The sequence below is a fragment of the Colletotrichum siamense genome (assembly GCF_013390195.1).
Source record: "Colletotrichum siamense strain Cg363 chromosome Unknown KSG_Cg363_contig03, whole genome shotgun sequence".
NCBI lineage: Eukaryota > Fungi > Ascomycota > Sordariomycetes > Glomerellales > Glomerellaceae > Colletotrichum > Colletotrichum siamense.
Genome location: NW_023501016.1, coordinates 4,817,345 through 4,837,333, shown reverse-complemented (window position 1 = coordinate 4,837,333; position 19,989 = coordinate 4,817,345). Strand labels below are relative to the sequence as shown.

General features: G+C 54.6%; 5 protein-coding genes across 5 annotated transcripts; 2 read left to right on the top strand and 3 right to left on the bottom strand.

The window, feature by feature from the left end:
* Positions 1–1,693: 1,693 nt before the first annotated feature.
* vma-1 (V-type proton ATPase catalytic subunit A) lies at positions 1,694–3,913 on the bottom strand (the record flags this gene model as incomplete). Its single annotated transcript, XM_036637108.1, has 7 exons — positions 1,694–1,750; positions 1,807–3,371; positions 3,424–3,508; positions 3,562–3,610; positions 3,682–3,703; positions 3,764–3,803; positions 3,905–3,913. 7 exons carry the CDS (start codon positions 3,911–3,913, stop codon positions 1,694–1,696), a joined length of 1,827 nt encoding a protein of 608 aa, XP_036497326.1.
* Positions 3,914–5,550: 1,637 nt separating this feature from the next.
* CGCS363_v005258 (uncharacterized protein) lies at positions 5,551–7,472 on the bottom strand (the record flags this gene model as incomplete). The annotated part of the gene is made up of 2 exons (XM_036637107.1): positions 5,551–5,794; positions 5,851–7,472. The coding sequence occupies 2 exons, from the start codon at positions 7,470–7,472 to the stop codon at positions 5,551–5,553; spliced, it is 1,866 nt and encodes a 621-aa protein (XP_036497830.1).
* A 2,883-nt stretch (positions 7,473–10,355) lies between these two features.
* Positions 10,356–13,618, top strand: LIG4 (DNA ligase 4; the record flags this gene model as incomplete). Its single annotated transcript, XM_036637106.1, has 4 exons — positions 10,356–10,694; positions 10,780–11,541; positions 11,589–11,671; positions 11,719–13,618. 4 exons carry the CDS (start codon positions 10,356–10,358, stop codon positions 13,616–13,618), a joined length of 3,084 nt encoding a protein of 1,027 aa, XP_036498033.1.
* Positions 13,619–13,748: 130 nt separating this feature from the next.
* Positions 13,749–14,968, bottom strand: CGCS363_v005256 (UPF0676 protein; the record flags this gene model as incomplete). Its single annotated transcript, XM_036637105.1, has 4 exons — positions 13,749–14,499; positions 14,556–14,572; positions 14,723–14,746; positions 14,801–14,968. The coding sequence occupies 4 exons, from the start codon at positions 14,966–14,968 to the stop codon at positions 13,749–13,751; spliced, it is 960 nt and encodes a 319-aa protein (XP_036498032.1).
* A 2,413-nt stretch (positions 14,969–17,381) lies between these two features.
* On the top strand, positions 17,382–19,810 carry CGCS363_v005255 (Uncharacterized protein; the record flags this gene model as incomplete). Its single annotated transcript, XM_036637104.1, has 5 exons — positions 17,382–17,425; positions 17,484–17,818; positions 17,875–17,972; positions 18,029–19,470; positions 19,525–19,810. 5 exons carry the CDS (start codon positions 17,382–17,384, stop codon positions 19,808–19,810), a joined length of 2,205 nt encoding a protein of 734 aa, XP_036498030.1.
* Between the last annotated feature and the right edge of the window lie 179 nt (positions 19,811–19,989).

Below are 19,989 nucleotides of genomic sequence, written 5' to 3'. Positions count from 1 at the left end.
AGCATGGGTTTTTCAGGAAAGAATGCTCTCGAAACGTTCTTTGATATTCGTTCAGGATTGCGTTTTCTTCCAATGCCACCAAGCGACATGGTCCGAAGAGGTCTGCTCTGCGTCTTCCGTTCCAGCCTGGACTCTGGAAATGGTCCGTTCACCCTTCAATTCGATTACCAAGAACCCAGTACGGTTGTATCTTGAGTATGTGGAGCTGTACAGCGTCAGGCGCTTGTCCAACCAGAGCGACAGGATCCATGCCTTCACGGGAATATTGACCATGTTGACGCCTCTCCTCGGAACTTCATTCTTCTTCGGGATCCCTAAGTCGTACTTTGACTTGGGAGTCCTCTGGGAAGTAAAGAATGACGAGGCCGAAACTGATTGGACCCGATTTAGTGGCGGGGAATGGAACAAGTCAAGGTTTCCCAGTTGGTCTTGGTGCGGTTGGAGTGGCTGCTGTACTTGGAGGCTCTCCATGATATCGGGCGTTCTGCTTGATTTGCATGACTGGCTAGTGTCTCACACATGGGTGGTTTGGTACAAATTGAAAGATGACTTTTCACGCGAAGACATGGAGATCTCAAGTACCATACCGGATGACGCAGACTTTCAGCTTGTGTGGTCATCGGTCGACTCACCTCGCGCGTCTATGTCCTCTCGATGGCGTGGGTATCAGACGTCCAGCAATTCAGATGAGCCTTACGGTCGCCGGCAGGTTTTGGCTGACGGTGAAGTCGGTCCGATGGAAAATAGTGAACCAAAGCCAACGTTCCCAACGAGCCCTCATCGCGACAAATCCTACCTGTACTTCTGGACTTACACGGCCTTCTTCCAGCTATCTAGAGAAACCCGGACAAGTCCAACCTTCGCCACAAAGCTAGAGCTAGGCTTGCACCGCTTCAGTCTTTTGGATTCCAATGGGGACTGGTGCGGCACCATCATACTCGAGGACAAATGGTTCACTTGCGTGGGTGATGTACTCGAGTTTGCAGCTATCTCCGACGCTCGAGACTTCTCGATGGAGGAGCTTGACACTTGGAACTACTATGTCCCCGAAGACAGGGAGGTGTCGGAGTGGCAGCTGTACTATGCCCTCCTCATCGTCTGGGACGAGGAGTATGAAGTGGCGGAGCGAGCTGGGTTGGCAAAGATCTACCAGAGGGCCTACGACTTCGCTTCTTTTGACCCGGGCAAAGCCTGGAGAGAGATCACTCTTGGCTGAAGATATGTCGCGTGAATCTTAGCGTTGCCTTTTCCTTGTCTGTCTTTTCCAATAATGTCGTCCTTGAAATTTTCCTTCCTCCTTTTGGCAGTGGTCATAACCGTCCAGCTAATTACGGTAGATGGGGCTTGGAGTTATTTCGCTATGTTCATGCACTCAACTTGCTCAAACATTCTTTCGTATCTACATTGGTCATCAAATTGCAGGATCGTTCAAGCAAATGGCTGCATGCATTTACATCACAGCAATTGCAATGTGTATCTGCCGTGACATCACACATGTTGAACCATCATCAGAAGGCATGAAGCTGACGTTAGGATCATATACAGATGTGATATACTAGCCGAGACTACGAAAAGAGGAACCACCATGCAGGATGCCATCGCCCCAGACTCATCTATTGGACCCCAGACATACCCTACAGCGCGACGCGGGAGACTTTGACAAAACAGGATATTACCCAACGCATTGCAGCGCTTACTCGTCAACAACAGAGGCGAACTTGTCCAACATTTGCTGCTGGATCTCCTCGTACTGCGCAAAAGGTTAGCTAAGGATGCATGGCTGTGTTCCGTACAACATTGACTCACCTTCTTAGTAATGACCTCCTCGCCGTCGGTGGGAACCTCGAACTTAAGTTGACGCAGCTTGGACTGCAGGTCGGAGGTGGCCTCACGAACCTTGGCCCAGCTCTGACCCTGGGCAATGGCCTTCTGCGCCTCGTCGTGGAAACCGACCATCAACTTCATCATCCACTCAGTCTTCCACAGAGGGCAGAACTGGTCGTAGTCTGAGTAACCGTTCTGCTGCAAAAAGTCTTCCTTCAGGAGAGCGGCGATATCCAGAGTGATCTTGTCGGGGTCAGACAGCGCACTCTTTCCGACCAGCTGCACGACCTGATCAAGCTCCTCGGAGTCAGACAAGAGCTGCTTGATGCGGTCACGCAAGCGGGGGAACTCGGGGTACTCCTTCTCGTACCACTTGTCGAGGACCATAGTGTACTTGGAGTAACTGAGCGAGGTGTTGATGGAGGGGAAATGCTTGCGCTGGGCGAGCTTCTTGTCAAGACCCCAGAAAACTTGTACGATACCGAGGGTGGATGTCGTGACGGGATCGGAGAAATCACCACCAGGGGGACTGACGGCACCGACAATGCTGACACTGCCATTGCGCTCAGGGGAACCGAGAGACTTGACACGGCCGGCACGCTCGTAGAAACTGGCGAGCTTGGCACCGAGGTAAGCAGGGAAACCTTGATCAGCAGGCATCTCTCCCAAACGACCGGAGATTTCACGAAGAGCCTCGGCCCATCGGGAAGAGGAGTCAGCCATCATGGCGACGTTCAGGCCCTGATCACGGAAGTACTCGGCGACGGTGATGCCAGTGTAAATGGAAGCCTCACGGGCAGCGACAGGCATGTTGGAGGTGTTGGCGATAAGGGTGGTGCGCTTCATGATGGGCTCCTTGCGGCCGTCGACCTCAATCGTGAGCTCGGGGAAATCCTTCAAGACTTCGGCCATCTCGTTACCGCGCTCACCGCATCCAACGTAGACGATGACATCGCTGTTGGAGAACTTGGACACAGACTGACTAATGACAGTCTTGCCGCAACCGAAAGCACCAGGAATGGCAACGGTACCACCCTGGACACCGGGGAACAGAGCGTCCAGCACTCTCTGACCGACGACGAAGGGCTCGTTTGCCTGAAGCTTCTCAGTGGTCGGACGGGGAACTCGCACAGGCCACGACTGCATCATGGGGTAGTCGGTCTTCTTGCCGTCGAACTCGACCTCGAGGAGGTTCTCCTCAACGGTGTAGCTGCCCTTGCTGGCGATCTTGGTAATGGTACCGCGGGCGCGGGGAGGGAACAGGATTCTGTGGGTGGAAATGAAGGAGTTCTCGTTGACGGTACCCCAAACGTCACCGCCAGAGATGTGGTCGCCAACCTTCAGGGAGGGGACGAATTCCCACTTCTTCGTACGATCGAGAGCGGGAACAGCGATACCGCGAGGGATGTAAATGGTCTTGGACAGTTCGCCAATCTTCTCGAGAGGTCTCTGAATACCGTCGTAGATACCGTTGAGCAGACCGGGGCCGAGCTCGACGGACAGAGGCTTTCCGGTGCGAACGACGGGGTCACCGACAGTGACACCGGCTGCGATTTGTCAGTAGATTGTACTTTGAGCTGCCATGCGTCATATCCCTACCAGTCTCCTCGTAGACCTGAATTGTGCATTGATCGCCATTGATACGAATGACTTCACCGACCAGGTTATCGTGACCGACTCTGACCTGCGCACTGTCAGAGATTCATTCCCAGCATCCATTCGAGCGATGCGACCTACCAGCTCGTACATGGCAACACCAATCATGTCCTCGGCGACAATGACGGGTCTAGGATATGGTTAGTCGTCGAGCGCGGTAGATCGGGGGAAGGGGGCGAATCGGGGGAGCTTCGATCGTACCCAGAGACCGAGAAGATCTTGCCTGCAAGAGGAGGTCAGTTCAAGCTGTCATCGATAATTGATATTGGCCATGGTTACTGACCGGTGTGAAACTCATCGTCCTTGCTGTCTTTCTTCTGCTTCTGGGGCGCTGGTCAGCTTCTGCGATCGAGGTCGGGCCGGTGGGGCAGGCATATGCCGCCTCACCATAACAAGAGACGACGGGTTCGGGGGGGGGGCTTACAGGAGGCATGGTGGACGTTGGGACGCGAGCAGGGCTCGGCTCGTGGATTATCGTCACAGGAAGAAGGTCGGTCGATGCGGGGAGAGCGTCCGGGGTTGAAGGGGAGGGAGGGTTGGATGGCGTTTGACGAGGTGTTGTTGGAGGAGATGATGGTAGAGGTTGAGCAGAAGCTATTGCCAGAGCTTCGACGTCCACTTGGCTGCTTCGGTGCGGCTGCGGCTCCCGTGCATGTCTGGCCGGGGCACTCCAGCTGGCAATGGGATTGGTGCGGCCAGCCCACGCCTCACGTAGTGCATGCGAGAGTGGACCCGATGATGTATGACCGGGGCCCGTGCCTGTTGTGTCAGTGTTAAGGCCGCCGCCTCCTGTCGCTGAAGGACCGCCAGCGCCTGTAGCGTCCACGTCCAACAAGTCCACATCCAGATCCAGCTCGCCTGGGACCTGCAAGTAGGTTCCTGAGCCGCCAGTGCCAGCGGCCGTCACCGAAGCAGCTGGAGGAATGTAAGGTGACACCGGCGACGACGACAGACCATCGTCGTCTTGTTGCTTGCCCCGGGCCAGTAACTCGACCAGAGACGGCCGAGCCCGCAGCCTTGGGCGGAATCCGACCTGCATTCACTTTGATTTCAGGGGTTCAGAGAAGTTGTGATGTTTTCTTGTTTCCCTTTCTGTGGATGGCGATGTCGCTTGTTGTGTCTCTTGTTTGAGTCGAAAGCAACGAGCGCGACGGGAGTCCCAGAAAGTGTAATTGACACCAGACGACGGCCTTTGTCCAGGGAGCCAGTCGACAATTACACCGCAGCAACCCAGCGATCCGCCAAGCGAAAGCCTGCACCTCAGGTTGCGGTCAAGGTCAGGCTTGCGAAAGCTGCACTGCCACGAAATGCTCCCCAAACACACCCGTTCTCCGCACCGTTGACCCTGAGACCGGCTTTTCAACGACCACCCGCCATTTCACAGGTGTGGCTTGTCAAACATCACCATGATAAGCAACATCTCGTCGCAAGTTCCATGGTTTATTGGCGCCAAAAGACGGCAGAACACAGATTACAGTCATAAACAGTTACTACTATTCAAATCTAACTACGTGGGTAAAACAGGCTGTTCTTCGAAACGTTTCTCATAACTGGCCGTGTCTGACAGACAACTACGAGAAACAGCAAACCAGCCAAACGCATAAACGCTGGTTGTTTCATTCCCCTCCAAAAGCACGAAATACTTGCGTTCGTACATTCATTAATATCGTCATTATGCCATCATCCAACAGCTCATCATCGTCAATGACTGTTAGACTGCCATCCAGACATACGCCGATATAAGCTCCCTTAGCAGAGCTTCATTACCCTGGCAAGTCTTGTCGACTTATAACCAATAGCAGCTTCTGGGCTGCCCTTATTTCATGGCCCCTTCATCACCTCCCCCTCTTGCTTGTGTTGTCCACCCGTTGTCTATGTTCGGCGGCATAACCTGTCCGCTCTTCTGGCCGTTTTGCGCAATCCGGTCCAGTTGGTACTTTTATCTATACTTTTGAATGTGATCCATGCGACGTGCTCGGATATGTACGGTGCTGAATTTCTTCATGTACGATGCAAATGCATCCGCTTGGGTGTGAGGGCCTGCTGTTCGTTTGCCTAGTCTTTCGCAGATCAGGCTGTGGTCTCCCGGAAATCGATCAGCTGTTCCTCTTCGTCTTGCTGCTGTCGCGGCGGGGACAAGCTCTTTTCCCATTCATCCATGAGGTTGTTGGCTGTACGCTTGAGGTTGCCAGGTGAGAGTTTGTTCACTACGGTGGGCAGAAGCTCCCCGAGCTGGGTAGGCGACAAGAGAGCCGACTCGGGGCGGGAGTCAGACCGGGCCGAAGTGTCAACGGTGATGGGCATCTTCTTCTTGCTGTGGACGGATGTCTTAGTACAGTGGGGGGATGAGGCCGTTGGTGAGTTGCTTACAGTGGAGTCACATTCTCATCGTTGTTCTCAGACATGGACGCAAGTCCCTCCGCGCCGCCGACGGTCGAGCCGCTCCAGCGAGCGGACTTGGCCGAAGAAACCACGGGCGAATCCCAATTCGACCAGTCATCGTCAAAAGAGTCAAAGGTCAATGGCGTCCACGAGAAGTGCTTTGCTTTGGTCGTAGACTTCGTCGCCGGCTTCGGGTTCGGACGTTCCTGCAACGGCTTGGACGACTTGCTTGGGGTGTCGATCGGCGAGTCAAAAGCGGAGCTCAATGGGACTCTGGGACGAGAGTTGAGGGCCCTGATCGTGTCCTGGTCGCCGAACGAGCCGACTCTTTTCCCCGTGGGATCGGTCGAGCCAGGACGGGAAATGCCATGAATCGGCTCATCGCCAACGGTGGCTTGTCGGATGTCCTCCACGAAGCTCCAGAGTCCTACCCTGAAGTCTTGGGCCATCTGCTTCACTCCAGGTGTAGCGGTGTTGTAAGTGCGCGGCTGCCAGGAAGCCCTCTTAGGAAGAGCAGGATGGGTAGGGGTCATGACCGGGGAACGAAGCTCCATGGACTTGACACTGGAGGTGTCTTCGTGCACCGCGAAGCCTTCCGGTTTCGTCGGCGAAAGTAATGACAGAGTCCGCGTGTGCCCGCCACGAAGGACTCTTCGTCTGTATTCTCGGGGGCCTGTCTGTCCCTGCAAGTCCCTCAGAAGCGCCTTCCTTCTATCCAGCTCGACACTTCGTCTGGAAGCTGCCTCATCATCGTCTAATAGCGACGGCTCAAATTGGGGCGCCAATGGGCGCTGTGGCAGATCCCTCTTCCTCCGGGCTGACTGGGCAGTCCAGTCATGCTTCAATTTCGCCAATTCAGCTTCCGCACGCGCCAGCTCCTCGCGAATCTCCAATACTCGTCGTTCTTGCGCTGCTATCGCAATGATGAAGTCATTGGGGTCTGACGGTGAGGTGACCGCTGACGTGTCGGCGGGCGTGGGAGGGTACGATGCGGTTGTAACTGACGCTGGCCTTGAAGGGTCGCTGGTCGGCGGAGCGATTGGCAGTGTAAGCGATAGTCGATTGGTGTTTCGAGAGGCACTGGAATTCGAACGCGCCGCGCGGTTAAGGCGGTCTTGTGTCGAGGGGGTTGGGGGAGGCGGTGTCATGGCCCCTGGTGCTTCCTCCATCTCTCCTATCAGAGTCTCGACGTGCATCTCTGACGGCTTGAATTGGGTAGGTCTCGGGGGCAGTGAGGGTTGCGGTGTAAAAGCCGTCGTGGTAGTGGCCGGGGAGTCCGCCGGCGGGCGCTCGACCACAGAAGAGGAACGACAGCGAATCTCGTGGGTGCTCTGCATCTCAGCGCGAGCAGAACGATTGCGTGACGCCTCCCGGAAGAATTGAGCGTTGGCGATGTTGTATGACCGGCGGCGCTTAAGCAAAGAATGGGAGGGAGAGGCGTTACTGGCCTTCCGGTTGTGCCTTTGTCTCCAGGCGGTGGAGGAGTGAGCGGAATTCGTTCTTCTGGCGACGACAGCCTTGTATGTGTTTAGGTGTTTTTGGTGGTCATTCAAGAGAGTGCGAGAAACAGTAGCGACGAAGCAGATTTGTAGTAGGAAAATGGCTGTCATGGAGAGGGTGGAAAGAGGGTCATTATTGACAGGCCGTGTTTGTTGTTGCAGTGCAGCCAGCCAAAAGCAAGCGAAAAACGCCCCAGCAGATAGCAGCGATTAGCAGGAACCGGAGCAAGAGACGGGGTTGGGGGGTCTGGTCTCTTCTGGGTCTGGGACTTGCAATGGGTCTTCTCGATGGGGACGGGGGGGCTTTCGGGGGTGTGTGGCCCAGGTTCAGGAACCAGACCTCGTCGAGTCCTCTCTGGGTCTGGTCGGGGGGTGATTGAATGAGGGTTGCAGGCGCAATGGATGCCACGATTGGACAGCGAGATTGGCTGAGCTGGCGTGGCGGACGAGGGTATTTTCTGCTCAGATAGGGGGCGGTAGGGTAGTTCAAGCTCGTCAACCAGTGGGTGCGGCCGCTGTGGAATCTTTTATCTCGCCTGTTTGCCGTACCTTGGGGGGCTCGAATGACGGATTCGGGCACAGATTCCCAGTTCGAGGAACGACAAGGACTGGAAATGGAGAAGGGAACTGTGGTGTTGCTGTAAAGATTGTGACGGACAGGAGAGGACGAGATGAGAGAAGGAATTGCGACTGGGAGAGGCGAGTCGGGGCCCTTGGATTGCCAGTGGATGATGGTGACTCCGAGGCGTCAATGCTGTTATCTTTTTTTCCTTCTTGATTTGTGTGGATTGGACAGTTCACAATGTGGACTGAACCGGTCTGGATTGGATTGCTTGATGCCTGTCTGCTTTGCTTGCGTTGTTGACAGTACGCGGTAAAAGGCCTAGGATCGGTCCGGCAGTGAGTCCTTGGTGGTGCGTCCGAACTTTGATGTTGGTATCCGTAGTCGACGTGGTCGTCCTGGGGTTCATGCAGGGGTAGCCAAGGAGACCGATGGCAGGACCCAGAGTATGAGGTAAGGTATGAGCAAGGAACGACGAGGTAAGAGAAGGGCAAAGGCCGTGAGTTCGGACGAGAATTGACGAGCGAAAGGTGCAAAGGTGCAGGCGGGATGGGATGGACGGCAACGGTTGTCTGTATGTCTGAGTAAGGTGTAATAAAGTGTCGAGACCGACAGCGCCGGTAGCAGCAGCAACGGGAGGCGGGGAGCCAATGACGAGGAGGCGGGATCGATGATGGACGCAAGATTCTGCGACAATTCGAAACCAGGTGGGAAAGAAGGAAAGATGGGTGTGGTTGGTGGACAATGGGATTGGGCAGCAGAAAGGGAAGAAGGAGAATTGGATCAGATCGAGGTAGGCCAGATGCAGATGCAGATGTCGAACGACGAGTAAGAGTGAGAGAGTGAATGGACGAAAAGTGGTCTTGCTGTGTATCTGTACGGATGTCGCAGAAGACGTGCAGCAGCTAGTCAGTCATTTGACTCTTTTTTTTGTTGGCTACGGGCCTGGTTGTTGGGATGGGAACCGGAGCATGTGGTCTGACCTGGGCTGTTGATGACGGACATCTGGTGGTTTGGCAGTGCGGTTCGCAGGTTCGCATTGCTTTTTGCCTATTGCACTCGCATTATTTACATCCATAGACCCTGCTGGGCGAACACCACCCCCCTCTTTTTGTTTTCACAGCTTAAAGCCGCATGAGACACCAGTCATGGGCAATGGCAGGCTACCTGGCCATGGCGGCTTGTTGTCAAAATCCAGCCCAGATCTCATTGGCACATGTTTCCTGTTGTTTTGGCGTCCGCCTTGTCCGATTAACAAGACGAAACGAACGAACCATTGTCCACGGAAACCGGTGGCCCACACCCTCAATGGAAGTCGAGACTCGAGAGTCATAAAGACCAAGTCCATGACCACCAGATTCAAGTCGTGCGTTTGCATCGGCGCCGATCCACCGGGCTAAGAGAGTTGGACGTTGCTCAGGGGCTTGCTGCAGCGTGCAACCATTGTCCGTGGGCAGCCTGTAAGAAACTGCGGCTCCTGCTGCAAGGAGTCAGAAACAGTCAGAAACAGTCAGGAACCGATGGGCGCCCCGGCAACAGGCGTGCGACGTGCAGCCGGTCCTGACGGCGCCATGATGGTGCCGGACGGGGAAGTCTTGGTAAAATGGCCCGAGGCACTTTTTTTTCTCCTTCCGAGTCGTACGTAGGCGCACAGTCTGGAGGGTTTGCTGACAGTTTGCTAGCAGTCGTTAGTAGCTTCTTCACCAGTTCTTAGCAGCGCCAACTAAGATGCTAGCTTGGCCAGCACTGCCTGGTCGCGAATCCAGGGCCCGCAAGGGTACGCAGGAAACAGCTGGGATGACCCGTGGCCTGCGTGGAGAGCCCCCAATTTCACAATTTCCCAGAAATTAGTGTCCAATCAGAGTTGCAGTCTGTTTCCCCAAATCCCATCGGGCCCCACGTGATTGCCTGTCATGGCTGCGACATTCTTCCCATCTCACGCGCTGCTTCTGGCTTCTGCCCATTCCAGAACGTCTGCCGCACCTGTTCTGGCTGAAGCTGTGCATGGCTTTTTGTGCACGCATTAATCCAGCGGACGATCGGATGCACAGTCGCACCACACAGAGCACTTGCAATTGAATTCGAGCCCGGCCTGTGGAGGCCCTCCACTGGACCCAAAGGTACTTACGGCGCGTACCACCGAGACGCGTGACGGACGCGACTTCTTCATCCGACAGTGCATGAAGCTCTCACGAGGCACAGCATCTGACCTAAGCTGGAAGCGGCCACCCAAACCGGAAATCGCCATTCAATTATTCACCTGAGGCAATCAGCTTCACTCTCGTGGACTGTCACGGGGTAAAGCCCGCCGTGGTTGCCTACTCTTGTAACGTGAGTTGGCTGGTGGTTAATTTTCCCATACCAAGGTTTTCCTCTCATCAGACATCGTCTGCGTTATATCGGTTCATTTTTACAATGGTCAACCTGTCACAATGCCATTTCCTTACCTTCTTGTTTGCGACCTCCTAGAACAGGCTCATAGACAATGCAAATCGGATTCTACCAAGGTCAACGAACGCGTGACCAACTGGTTCAAGCAACACCGCCATCGGATCGACGACTCAGGAAACAGTGCCCCCGCTCTATTTTCTACGCTCCTACCGGAGAAGCGTACTGATCGTGTATACGGCATTCAGGCCGACACGCTATGTGGCATCGTCGGACGGGTGCTGGGCCTCGGCCAGTCGCGTGTGAAAGAGATGAAGCGATTCAAAGAGCCCGGCCTAGGGTTGGATCTGGCTGATTGTATCGAGAACATTTTCAAAGAAACAGTATGTCATCGGATATCCCTACTGAGCTACCCGGCTTTGGATGATGCCTGTGTCTGAGAACCTGTTCATTCTAACATCCACACAGCCGAGCCCATGCTACAACGCTGCGAATCCTATTACTATTGAGGAGATCGACACAGCTCTCAATAACCTCGCCGCCAGGTGCAGATTCAGTTCTCCTGCAGTTCAGGCATCGCAGCTCCGACCGAGCAGCGCGCGCGACCGAGATGAGCTTCTTTCCAGCTTGTACCTTCGCCTGAACGCCAGGGAAGCCAAGTGGCTGACTCGTCTCATCCTCAAAAACTACCAGCCTGTCGTATTCGACCCCAGACACGTCTATTACTGCTACGATCCGTTGCTCCCTATGATTCTAAGAGTCCAAGATGACTTCTCCGCGGCTCTGTCTCTTCGTCAGAAGTTGAGGAACGACCCTTATCTCCGCGACGAGACAGGACGAAAAAGACGCGAGAATTTGTTGAAGCATCTGACGCCTGTTCTGGGTGTCAAGGTAGGGAGACAATCGTGGCTGAAGGGACGCAGCATCAAACACTGCATGAAAATCGGCCATGGTCAGATGAGTTGTGAAAAGAAGGTTGATGGGGAATATTGCCAGATCCACATAGATCTGAGCAAGGGATACAAGTGTATTCAGATCTTTTCCAAGAGCGGCAAAGACAGCACATCAGATCGCGCAGCATTGCATGGGTACGTTGATGATCTCCTCGCCGCGTTTACGTGGGCTAATGGCAACAGGGCAATTCGCGATTCCCTCAACATCGGAAAGCTCGACTGCAAGTTCTTAAAGGGATGCATTCTAGAGGGCGAGCTAGTCGTCTACAGTGATAAAGTATGCATATATAACGCGTCAAATCTCCATCAACTTACACTGCATAGGAACAAAAGATTCTTCCATTTCATAAGATACGAAAATATGTGTCTCGGTCTGGCAGCTTTTTGCATACAGAGGCCGACTCACAGTAAGCTCTCCACTTCCCAGACAGAAATTGTAGTCTGACTGGCACAGGCGGCATCACTACGAGCACTTGATGATCGTCTACTACGACGTCCTTCTCGTTGACGGAGAATCACTGCTTGGAGTCCGGCATAGCGAGCGGTTCAAGCGTCTGACTGACTTGGTCACCTGCCGGGAGGGATTCGCCGAGCTAGTAGAACGCCAAGTTATTTCCCTCGGCCAGCCCATGGCTGCATCCCACTTGAGAAAGGCATTCGCCAAGTCTATAACAGCACGAGACGAAGGCTTGGTCTTGAAGCCCGACGACCCCTACTTCGACTTCAGCGAAAATCGTCGCCCATTTTCCGGTTGCCCCATCAAGCTAAAGAAGGAGTACATCGGCAGCTTTGGTGATGTGGGCGACTTTGCTGTGGTGGCAGCTCGTTACGACCCGGACAAAGCCAAATGCTACGGCATCCCGAATCTCAAGTGGACACACTTCTACCTTGGTTGTCTCGACAACAAAGAAGATGTTCAGAGGTTTCAAGCCAGACCAAGATTCACAGTGGTTCACCAGGTAGAGCTGAATGAGACCATGCTCAAGACTGTGGTGGCCTATGGCAGGCCTATGCCTGTGGCCTTCGACGACAATGATGCGCTGATCTTGGATATTGCTCCAGGCATCGCGCAACAAAAGATGCCAAGCGTGGTCTTCACGGAGCCTTTGGTGTTCGACGTCCGTTGTTTCTCGTTTGATAAGGAGGGAAACACTGGCTTCTGGCAGCCGAGGTTTCCTCAGGTATCCAAGATTCACTTTGACAGATCCTTCATTGACACCATCTCTTTTTCAGAGCTACAGAAGGTAGCCGAGGACGCTACAACCACACCACCAGTGGAGGACAGCCAGGAGATGCTTGGCTGGATCGCTGCGCTGGAAGGCGCAGACCCACGCGGTATTCCTGTCGACGCTATCAGCCAGTCGACGACTACCTCTCTCATAACACCTTCCCGCACGTCCTCCGTTCGACGATCAACTTCGCCAGCTCCTCGCGCGGAAAGTCCACTGATCAATCGCCGATCCCTCCCGGCCTTGCTTGAGGTGGCAGAGCCTGCTCTCGTCACTCCACCGACGTCTTCTGCTTCTGAAAGCATTGCAGGCAAGACTACCAAGCCAGCTGCCCACATCGTCACTGCCGAGACGTCGTCCAAAGCCAATAAGCGGGCGCAAGAAAACCATCATTCTGTTGCCTGCGAGAACAAGCGACCGAGGGTTTGTTCAGACCCTTGCTTGGCTAAGCAAAAACCTGCTCTTCAGCAAAGTCGCCTGCCACTTGGAGAAGTGAGCGCCAACCGAACCGCTCCTTCACCTCGGGCCTCTCAACAGGCGGCGTTCCCAAAGCCCGTTGAAGCAGCTGCGATGCCTCCGAACCCGACGCCGCCCTCGTCCGGCGGTGCCCAAGCCCCGGCCGCGGAGAATGCAGCCCCTCAGGCACATGGCTCGAACGATCAAACCGAAATGCCGCCTCCACCCCAACCATCTCCTACCACCAAGGCATGCGAATATGCAGGCAGCCACTGTCTCCTTGCAGGAAAGCGTATCGCCCTCCTCTCTCCCTGTATCGCCCAGCAACCGTGGGTCACCGAAAACCTGCTTCCGTCCCACGGCATCCACGAATGGACCACAGATCTCAAACATTGGAGCAGCATCCCGGCGTGCTCACAGTCCAAGAAGAACCGCACCCGCAAGATCTGCTTCGTCGAGCATAATCGCAAGGAAGCCACCAGAGAATTCATGAAACGGGCGGAGGAGAGCCCGCAATACTTTCCCAGCGGGAAGCGCGAGTGGGTCGAGGTGTACGATTGGCGCTTATTGGAGGATGTTACTGCATTGGAGAGGGTGCTCAAGGGATCAAAGGCGCTGTCTGATCAACCCCCTGACCCGAAGCGCAAGTGGTTCGTCGGACTGGTCTAGGCCTTCTTCTAGCATAGCGAAGGAGTTTTTCTGTATGAGTACATGAGTAGTCACGGCATACATCACGCATCGTACATAATGAGACATGACGTTTTGCAAAAATCTCTTGATCAAGCTCCCATGGCTTGGTCTATGCTTTCGTCGCCTCCTCCTCTTTATACAGGCCCTTGTAGCTCTCTCTCAGCCTCATGAACAGATGCTCATCAGCAGTCATGACCTTCCTCTCCGCGTACGGGTTCGCGTGCGGCGTGCCCTCCGGCGCGACGAACTGCTTCACCCTCTCGCTCGGCACCGGGTCCAGGGTGACGGATCCGACGGGGTGGCAGAAGAAGGCCATCGAGTACCTCGGCCCCGTGTCCGTCTCGCCGGGCGCGCCCTCGCCGCCGAAGACGACCCTGTGCACCGTGCTGCGGAACATGCCGTTGGTCCAGTACGACAGCAGGTCGCCGATGTTGATCAGGATGGGCGGGAGCGCGTCGGCCTCGGTCCCGGGCGGCGTCACGGGCACGGGGGCCCACGTGTTCTCGCGGGTCAGGATCTCGAGGCCGGCCTGGCCGCGCAGGCGGAAGAGCAGGGTCAGGGAGCCATAGTCCGAATGGGCGCCGGCGCGGACGTCGTCCGGGGAGGAGGAGGTCGCGGAGGAGGGCGGGTAGTAGAGCATGCGGAGGATGGTGCCTGAGTCGCCCTTTTCGCGGAGGTGGGCGGCGGAGAAGAAGGTTGGCGGGTCGACCTCGAGGCCGATGCCGAGGAGGTTGAGGAGCTCGAGGCAGAGGGCGTGGCACTGGTCTCTGAAGGAGTTCAGGAAGGGCTCATCGGGCTGGATTGTTGGGGGCAGGGGTTGCTGGGCTTTGGAGTCTTTGAATTCGCCAAAGTTAAAGGCTCTTAGTCATGTTAGTCGTCTTTGGGTGTATATCAGCGCAGCGATGGGGAAACGCACTCCTTGTAGTCGCCGACCTTTGTGAAGTGTTAGTATTAGCTTTACGAAAATGTCTGGGCCGGGTTTAAACTACTTGCCCTTTGGTTCTTAGGGTCCAAGGTCTCAGAGTGCATGCCAGACCAACCACGGTTGTTTTGCTGAATGGTGCAGGCAGCCTTTTCCTCTACGGGAGCCTTGAAGAGCTTCTTCGACTGTTTCCGGCATGTCAGTCAAGTATTGAATTCAGAGGGGTCACAATTTGTTACCAAGTCAAAGGCAGCATCAATATCGCCGAGGTTGATGTACTTGCCGGTATTGCGGATATAAATGAAGCCGTGCTCAACCGCGGCATCGACAAGCTGCCGCGCGATGGCTGTCCTGTCGACGCCAGGCGCGGCGATATCGATGATGGGGATGTTCGCGTTGGGGGCCATATCTGCTACTTTTCCTTTCGCTTATTCGCCTTCACAAGAGGAGAGATGAGAGAGAGAACAAGGCGAATTATGAGAGTGAGCGAGCGGCGCACTTGGAGGGGCGAGGTTCACCCGAACTCGCGCGAAGTGGGATGCGATAAGCGATAAGGGTGGGATGATGAGTGTGGAGGGGCGGATAGGACCGCTTGAGACGGGGCCGGGCGACTTGTGTAATGTCTATTACGCAGCTTTTGATAGCGGACATGAGAATGGGTCTGTTTCGAGAGGCAGCCAGAATTTTGTGAGCTGGAGTGTTACCGCCGTACTCCTCTGAACGGCTGGTTGCCCTTGGACGTTACGAGCCACAAGATCAAGATGTGCTGCATATTCGATGTGCGGGGTGAAACGTGAAGAAGTATTATTCAGATAAGGAGGCATGGGAGATTAAGCAAACTCAATATGACAGTAGCTGTCTCTGTTGGGATGGCTGTCCAATCAGACCAGGCGAAAAGCCAGCAATCGCAGCTCGAGCTGTTGCGACGAGGTTATTCATGATACAATGTAATTCCAGTGATGCAGATGACAATTGAGGTGCAGATTCGTCTTGACTTCTTGTCGGCCTACTCGTTGGGCTGCTCCTGTTCCAAGCTGAACCCTGAGCCGGCAATCAACTGAATGGCGGGTTGCTGGGATGCAGCAGGTTGGTAGCACAAAGCTTGAGCTGTGAGCAAATGACCTTGGCATGGGCCAAATTCTGGTCCGTTGACATGCCACAGGCAACTTCCGTAAGGTCTACACCGAGAACATGTTATAGTAGTCGGGCGAATTGGCAGTGAAAAAGTCCAACTGCCCTTGTTAGCAAGTCGAAATGGGTTTAGGGAAGTCAAGGACCCCTTCAGTTAGCTCATGTTAGTTACTATCTTGATATCACTCGATGCCAGTACCTCACAGAGTTAGAAGTCGTCAGACCAAATACCAAGTACAGAATATCTGCGGCATCCATCTGCAAGGGTTGGAAGGACGCGCTCAAGAAGGAGGTTGCATCCCACATCCCTGACTGTAAAGACGCGCGAATGCATCCGACAAGAGCGGGGGTCGGGACAGGCGGGGACGGAGCCGCTGCAAGGTCGCTTCAATGGAAAGAAGCTTCGAGTGGCTGGAACACGGAGTGGCGCCTGTTGCCATTGGGAAATGGGACCGAAACGCGGTCTCGGATGCCTGTCTTTTTGTGTGTTCATGCTTCTAGGGTCTCCAAGCTGTCGAAGAGGTGTCTTTCTCTGGAGCTAGATGGACAGCGCAAGACAAGCTCTGGTTGGTAGAGCGAGATAAAGGAGTATTCAGGAAGGTGGTAAAGACCTGAAGGAGTTCTTTCTGCCTGCCCGCCTTAAGATGTGTGAAGCAACTGCGATGATGAGTTGTCACTCACTCCTCGGCAGATAGGTAGGTAAGGTGCAGACGCCTGCGCGGCAAGCCACAATGGAGGACACCGCCACAAAAGTCAAACCCACCCAACAGCACCTGCGGCGGCACTGCAACCTGTAACTCAAGGCAGGCGCTAACCCTAGGTACTGTTGCTAGCACCCCGAAACCCAAGGGTTCCATTTGCCAACCCGCTCCCCCTGGGCCCTGCCCGTGTCTGTACAGCGGCACCGTACCTCGCACCTACTGGTCTTACCTAAGGTCCTGGACGCTACCATGCGTCCTTGAACCCCAAACTCTCCCAATTTACCTACCGCCCCTCGCCAGCGCCTTTTCCAAAGCTCCCCTCTTCGTTCGAGACACGCTTGTCAGTGTCATTGGCCTTCCTGTGGCCTTCCTTTTTTTCATGACAAGCTCAGTCATTCCTTCAGAAGTCATTTGAACTTCCGGCAGACCCTGTCCGACCACCTTGCCTCTCCTGAGAGATCTCGCGACCCAAAGCTCCACCCCCCGTCCCTCACCCCCAAACGGTTCGTTGTCAACTCGAGCTCGACGAGCTTCCTCGTGGTCGCGCAAGGTCCGACAACATGCCTAGTGAGTCCGCCATTTTCTTCTGCACTTGAGCAACTTCGTACCCTCCATGCGCGCGCCCTCTGCTGCATTTCGTGCCCTGTCCGGAGCCTCGTCTTCTCGTCACATGCCTTGAAGGCTACCTGCGTCATACCCGCCTCGACTCGCCTCGCGCCCAGAAGCACCCGAGTTCCCGCCAGAGTGGGCATCCTACGAGAATCAAAGTTCGGTCGCCCAACGAGGAAGGGAGCTCTGTGGCTACTCGTCATCAGGATCTCGAAAGCTTGCACTTCAAGCTCGTCTCGTCCATGTTACACCACACACCACCTGGCCTCAAACTGCGATCGACGGCAACCGGACACTCCCGCTCCTCAACCCTGCCCTTGCAACTCGGCGTCCCGACTTCATATTTCACAAGCTGTTTCTTGGACATTACTGACCCAGAATGAAAGGCCTTGTGGAGGACGCCTGGACCAATGGCCATGCGATGTAAGTTCAACCCGCCCCCGGAGTTGGGATCCTGCCAACTAAATTTCTCATGACCCAGGTCCCACGATGTCTCCGAGCTCGAGGACTGTGCGATAGCGATTGATGCGACGTACTACCTCCAGCTTTTCCTCGAGAGTCCCCATTTCCACGAGCCACTTCTGCCCGCGCTAGGTGGCATGACCGGTATCGAGTTCCATCTCCGAGCCGACATTGAGCAATGGAAAGCGCACAAGATCATCCCGTTCTTCATCTTCGACGGCCAGTCTGTGACTGGCCAAGAAGAAGTTGCGGTGCAGCGGGGAAAGCTTGCAAACCAGAAAACGAACGAGGCCTGGACTCTATACTTTTCCGGTGAAGCCACGAAGGCCGTCGAGGCTTTTGGTGCGAACTACGGTACGGAACCCGGACGATGCGGACGGTAGCTATTATACTGACACGACTTGGCTTAGGTGCCTTCCGCATTCAAAACCTGTACCCGTTGCTCCAGTCGATCTTGAAGGACAACAACCTTCACTTCCTCGTGCCTCCATACAATGCCTCTGCCCAGGTCAGTCGATGGTCAAGCAAGGCCTCCAAGTGGGCAGTACTGACAGAAAACGATAGCTCGCCTATTTCGATGTGATTGACTCCGATCAATGCGCTGCCATCATGGGCTCCCAAGAGCTGCTCCTGTACCCCATCAGGGACACCATCATCCGCACAATAGACTGGGAGGCGAAGAGCGTCACCTCACTCTCCAAGAAACTACTGCTGAAATCACTCAACGTCAGCGAAAGCATGCTAGTTGATGCGCTGTTGATGACTGGCACCTCTTTCCTGCCTCCCTTCCCTCCTCTTCAGGACGCATCTCTTAATCCGCGTCAGCCATTCACCATTCAAGATGCGGTTAACCTTCTCAGAGCGTCAGAGAAGTCAGTGCAGTCCGCTTGCAGCTCATACGGGGATGTTCTCAAGTCAAAGGACCCGAAGTGGTTGGACAAGTACAGGCAGGCCAAGATGGCCATCAACCACTACATCTACATCGCAGAGAGCGGCGAGGTCAAGGTGAATGATTATGATCATATTACGAGCGATAATCACGAATATCTCGGCCTACAGCTTCCTGGAGAGCTCTTCCACTACCTCAACACGGGATTGATTGGTGCTCGCGTTCTCAACTACATAACACATAGCCAAATCGTTGTGACACCAACTCTCGACGGCGTGTCCTCGGAGCAGTACAAAAAGCTGATCACAAACCAGCTCGTTCCCCTCAAGGAGCAGAGTATCGCACTTCTCATCCCCAGACTGCATCGTGGTCTGCAGCACAACCCGATCTACCTCAAAGTGTGGTTCGACGATGCGTTCAACTACAAGATCAACAAATCCCTTCAACCGTCGCCATCTCTGCGTGCCGCCACATGGGATGTGAAGGAGAGCTCTTTCAAGATGGTCGAGGGCCTTGAGGACCCCCCTGGCTCAATCGCATACGAATTCGGAGCGCTGCTGTTCACTGATTTCGTTACGGCCACCTTCCCAAAGGACAAGAAGCGCATTGGCGGTATCGATTCGTCTCAGAATATCAAAGCCGTTGTCATTTGGCGATTCCTACATCTCCGTGGCTACGTTGACGATTCTCACATGCTTACCAACTGGGGTAATGCTGTTGCTAGTGCGATTTGGGCCATGAAGGATTCACTGAAGAACATTGAACTTCCTGAAGGTCTTAACATCTTTGAGGCAATCTTGACCGCTTTTGAGCTCATCAGGTTTGACGTCCTCAACTCCCGACACAAACATGAGGAGCTCAATGGCGCTCCCAGCGCTGGCAGTGAGGATGATAAAGCCAGTATCATTCTCCTCAGCCGATGCTCCTCCCTACTCAAGCTTCGACACGAGGCAAATGGATACACGGGTCCCCTCAACAAGAATCTCTTGTTGTTCCGATCCCTGTCCACCGCAGTGCGCGAGGCTGACCGCGATCTGGTGGAGGCGATCGTGGCATCCATGTTCCTTTACGCGCAGTCTGAGAGAGATAGGGATGATTACTTGGACATTAACAACACGTAAGGATCCCTGACCCAAAATTTGGCCGCAACGATTAACGAGAAGATATGCAGGTTGCCTTTCCTGCACAGCCCAGACATTGCTCTAGGTATTGCGGTCAAGACGCTGATGGACGAGGTTCCCGCCGGTGAAACGCTGCAACAGCGACAAGCTACTATTGACGCTTTCCCCGGAAAGTTCTTCCCTTATGCTACTCACTTCAAGGAGGATATTCAGCTAGCCTATGCTTTCTTCGATGCAATCCACAAGGGTGTGCAGACGCTGAATAAGGAGGTTTCGGCCGCAGACAAGGCGGTGTGGTCAACAGCAAGCAAATACCTGGATCAAAAGCGATTCTAGGGCCGAAATTTCCTAGGCCTTGCAGCGCGGCGTTGGAGAATAAAAATACAAAACAAAAAGGCAGACGGAGATCTGGACAGCATGAAGTATGCTTAGCTACCGCTGTCGGAACGGCGTGTGTCTTGGGGCAGGATATGAAGCATTTGGTCATTCATAGCCCGAGGCGACCATAGCCCGCG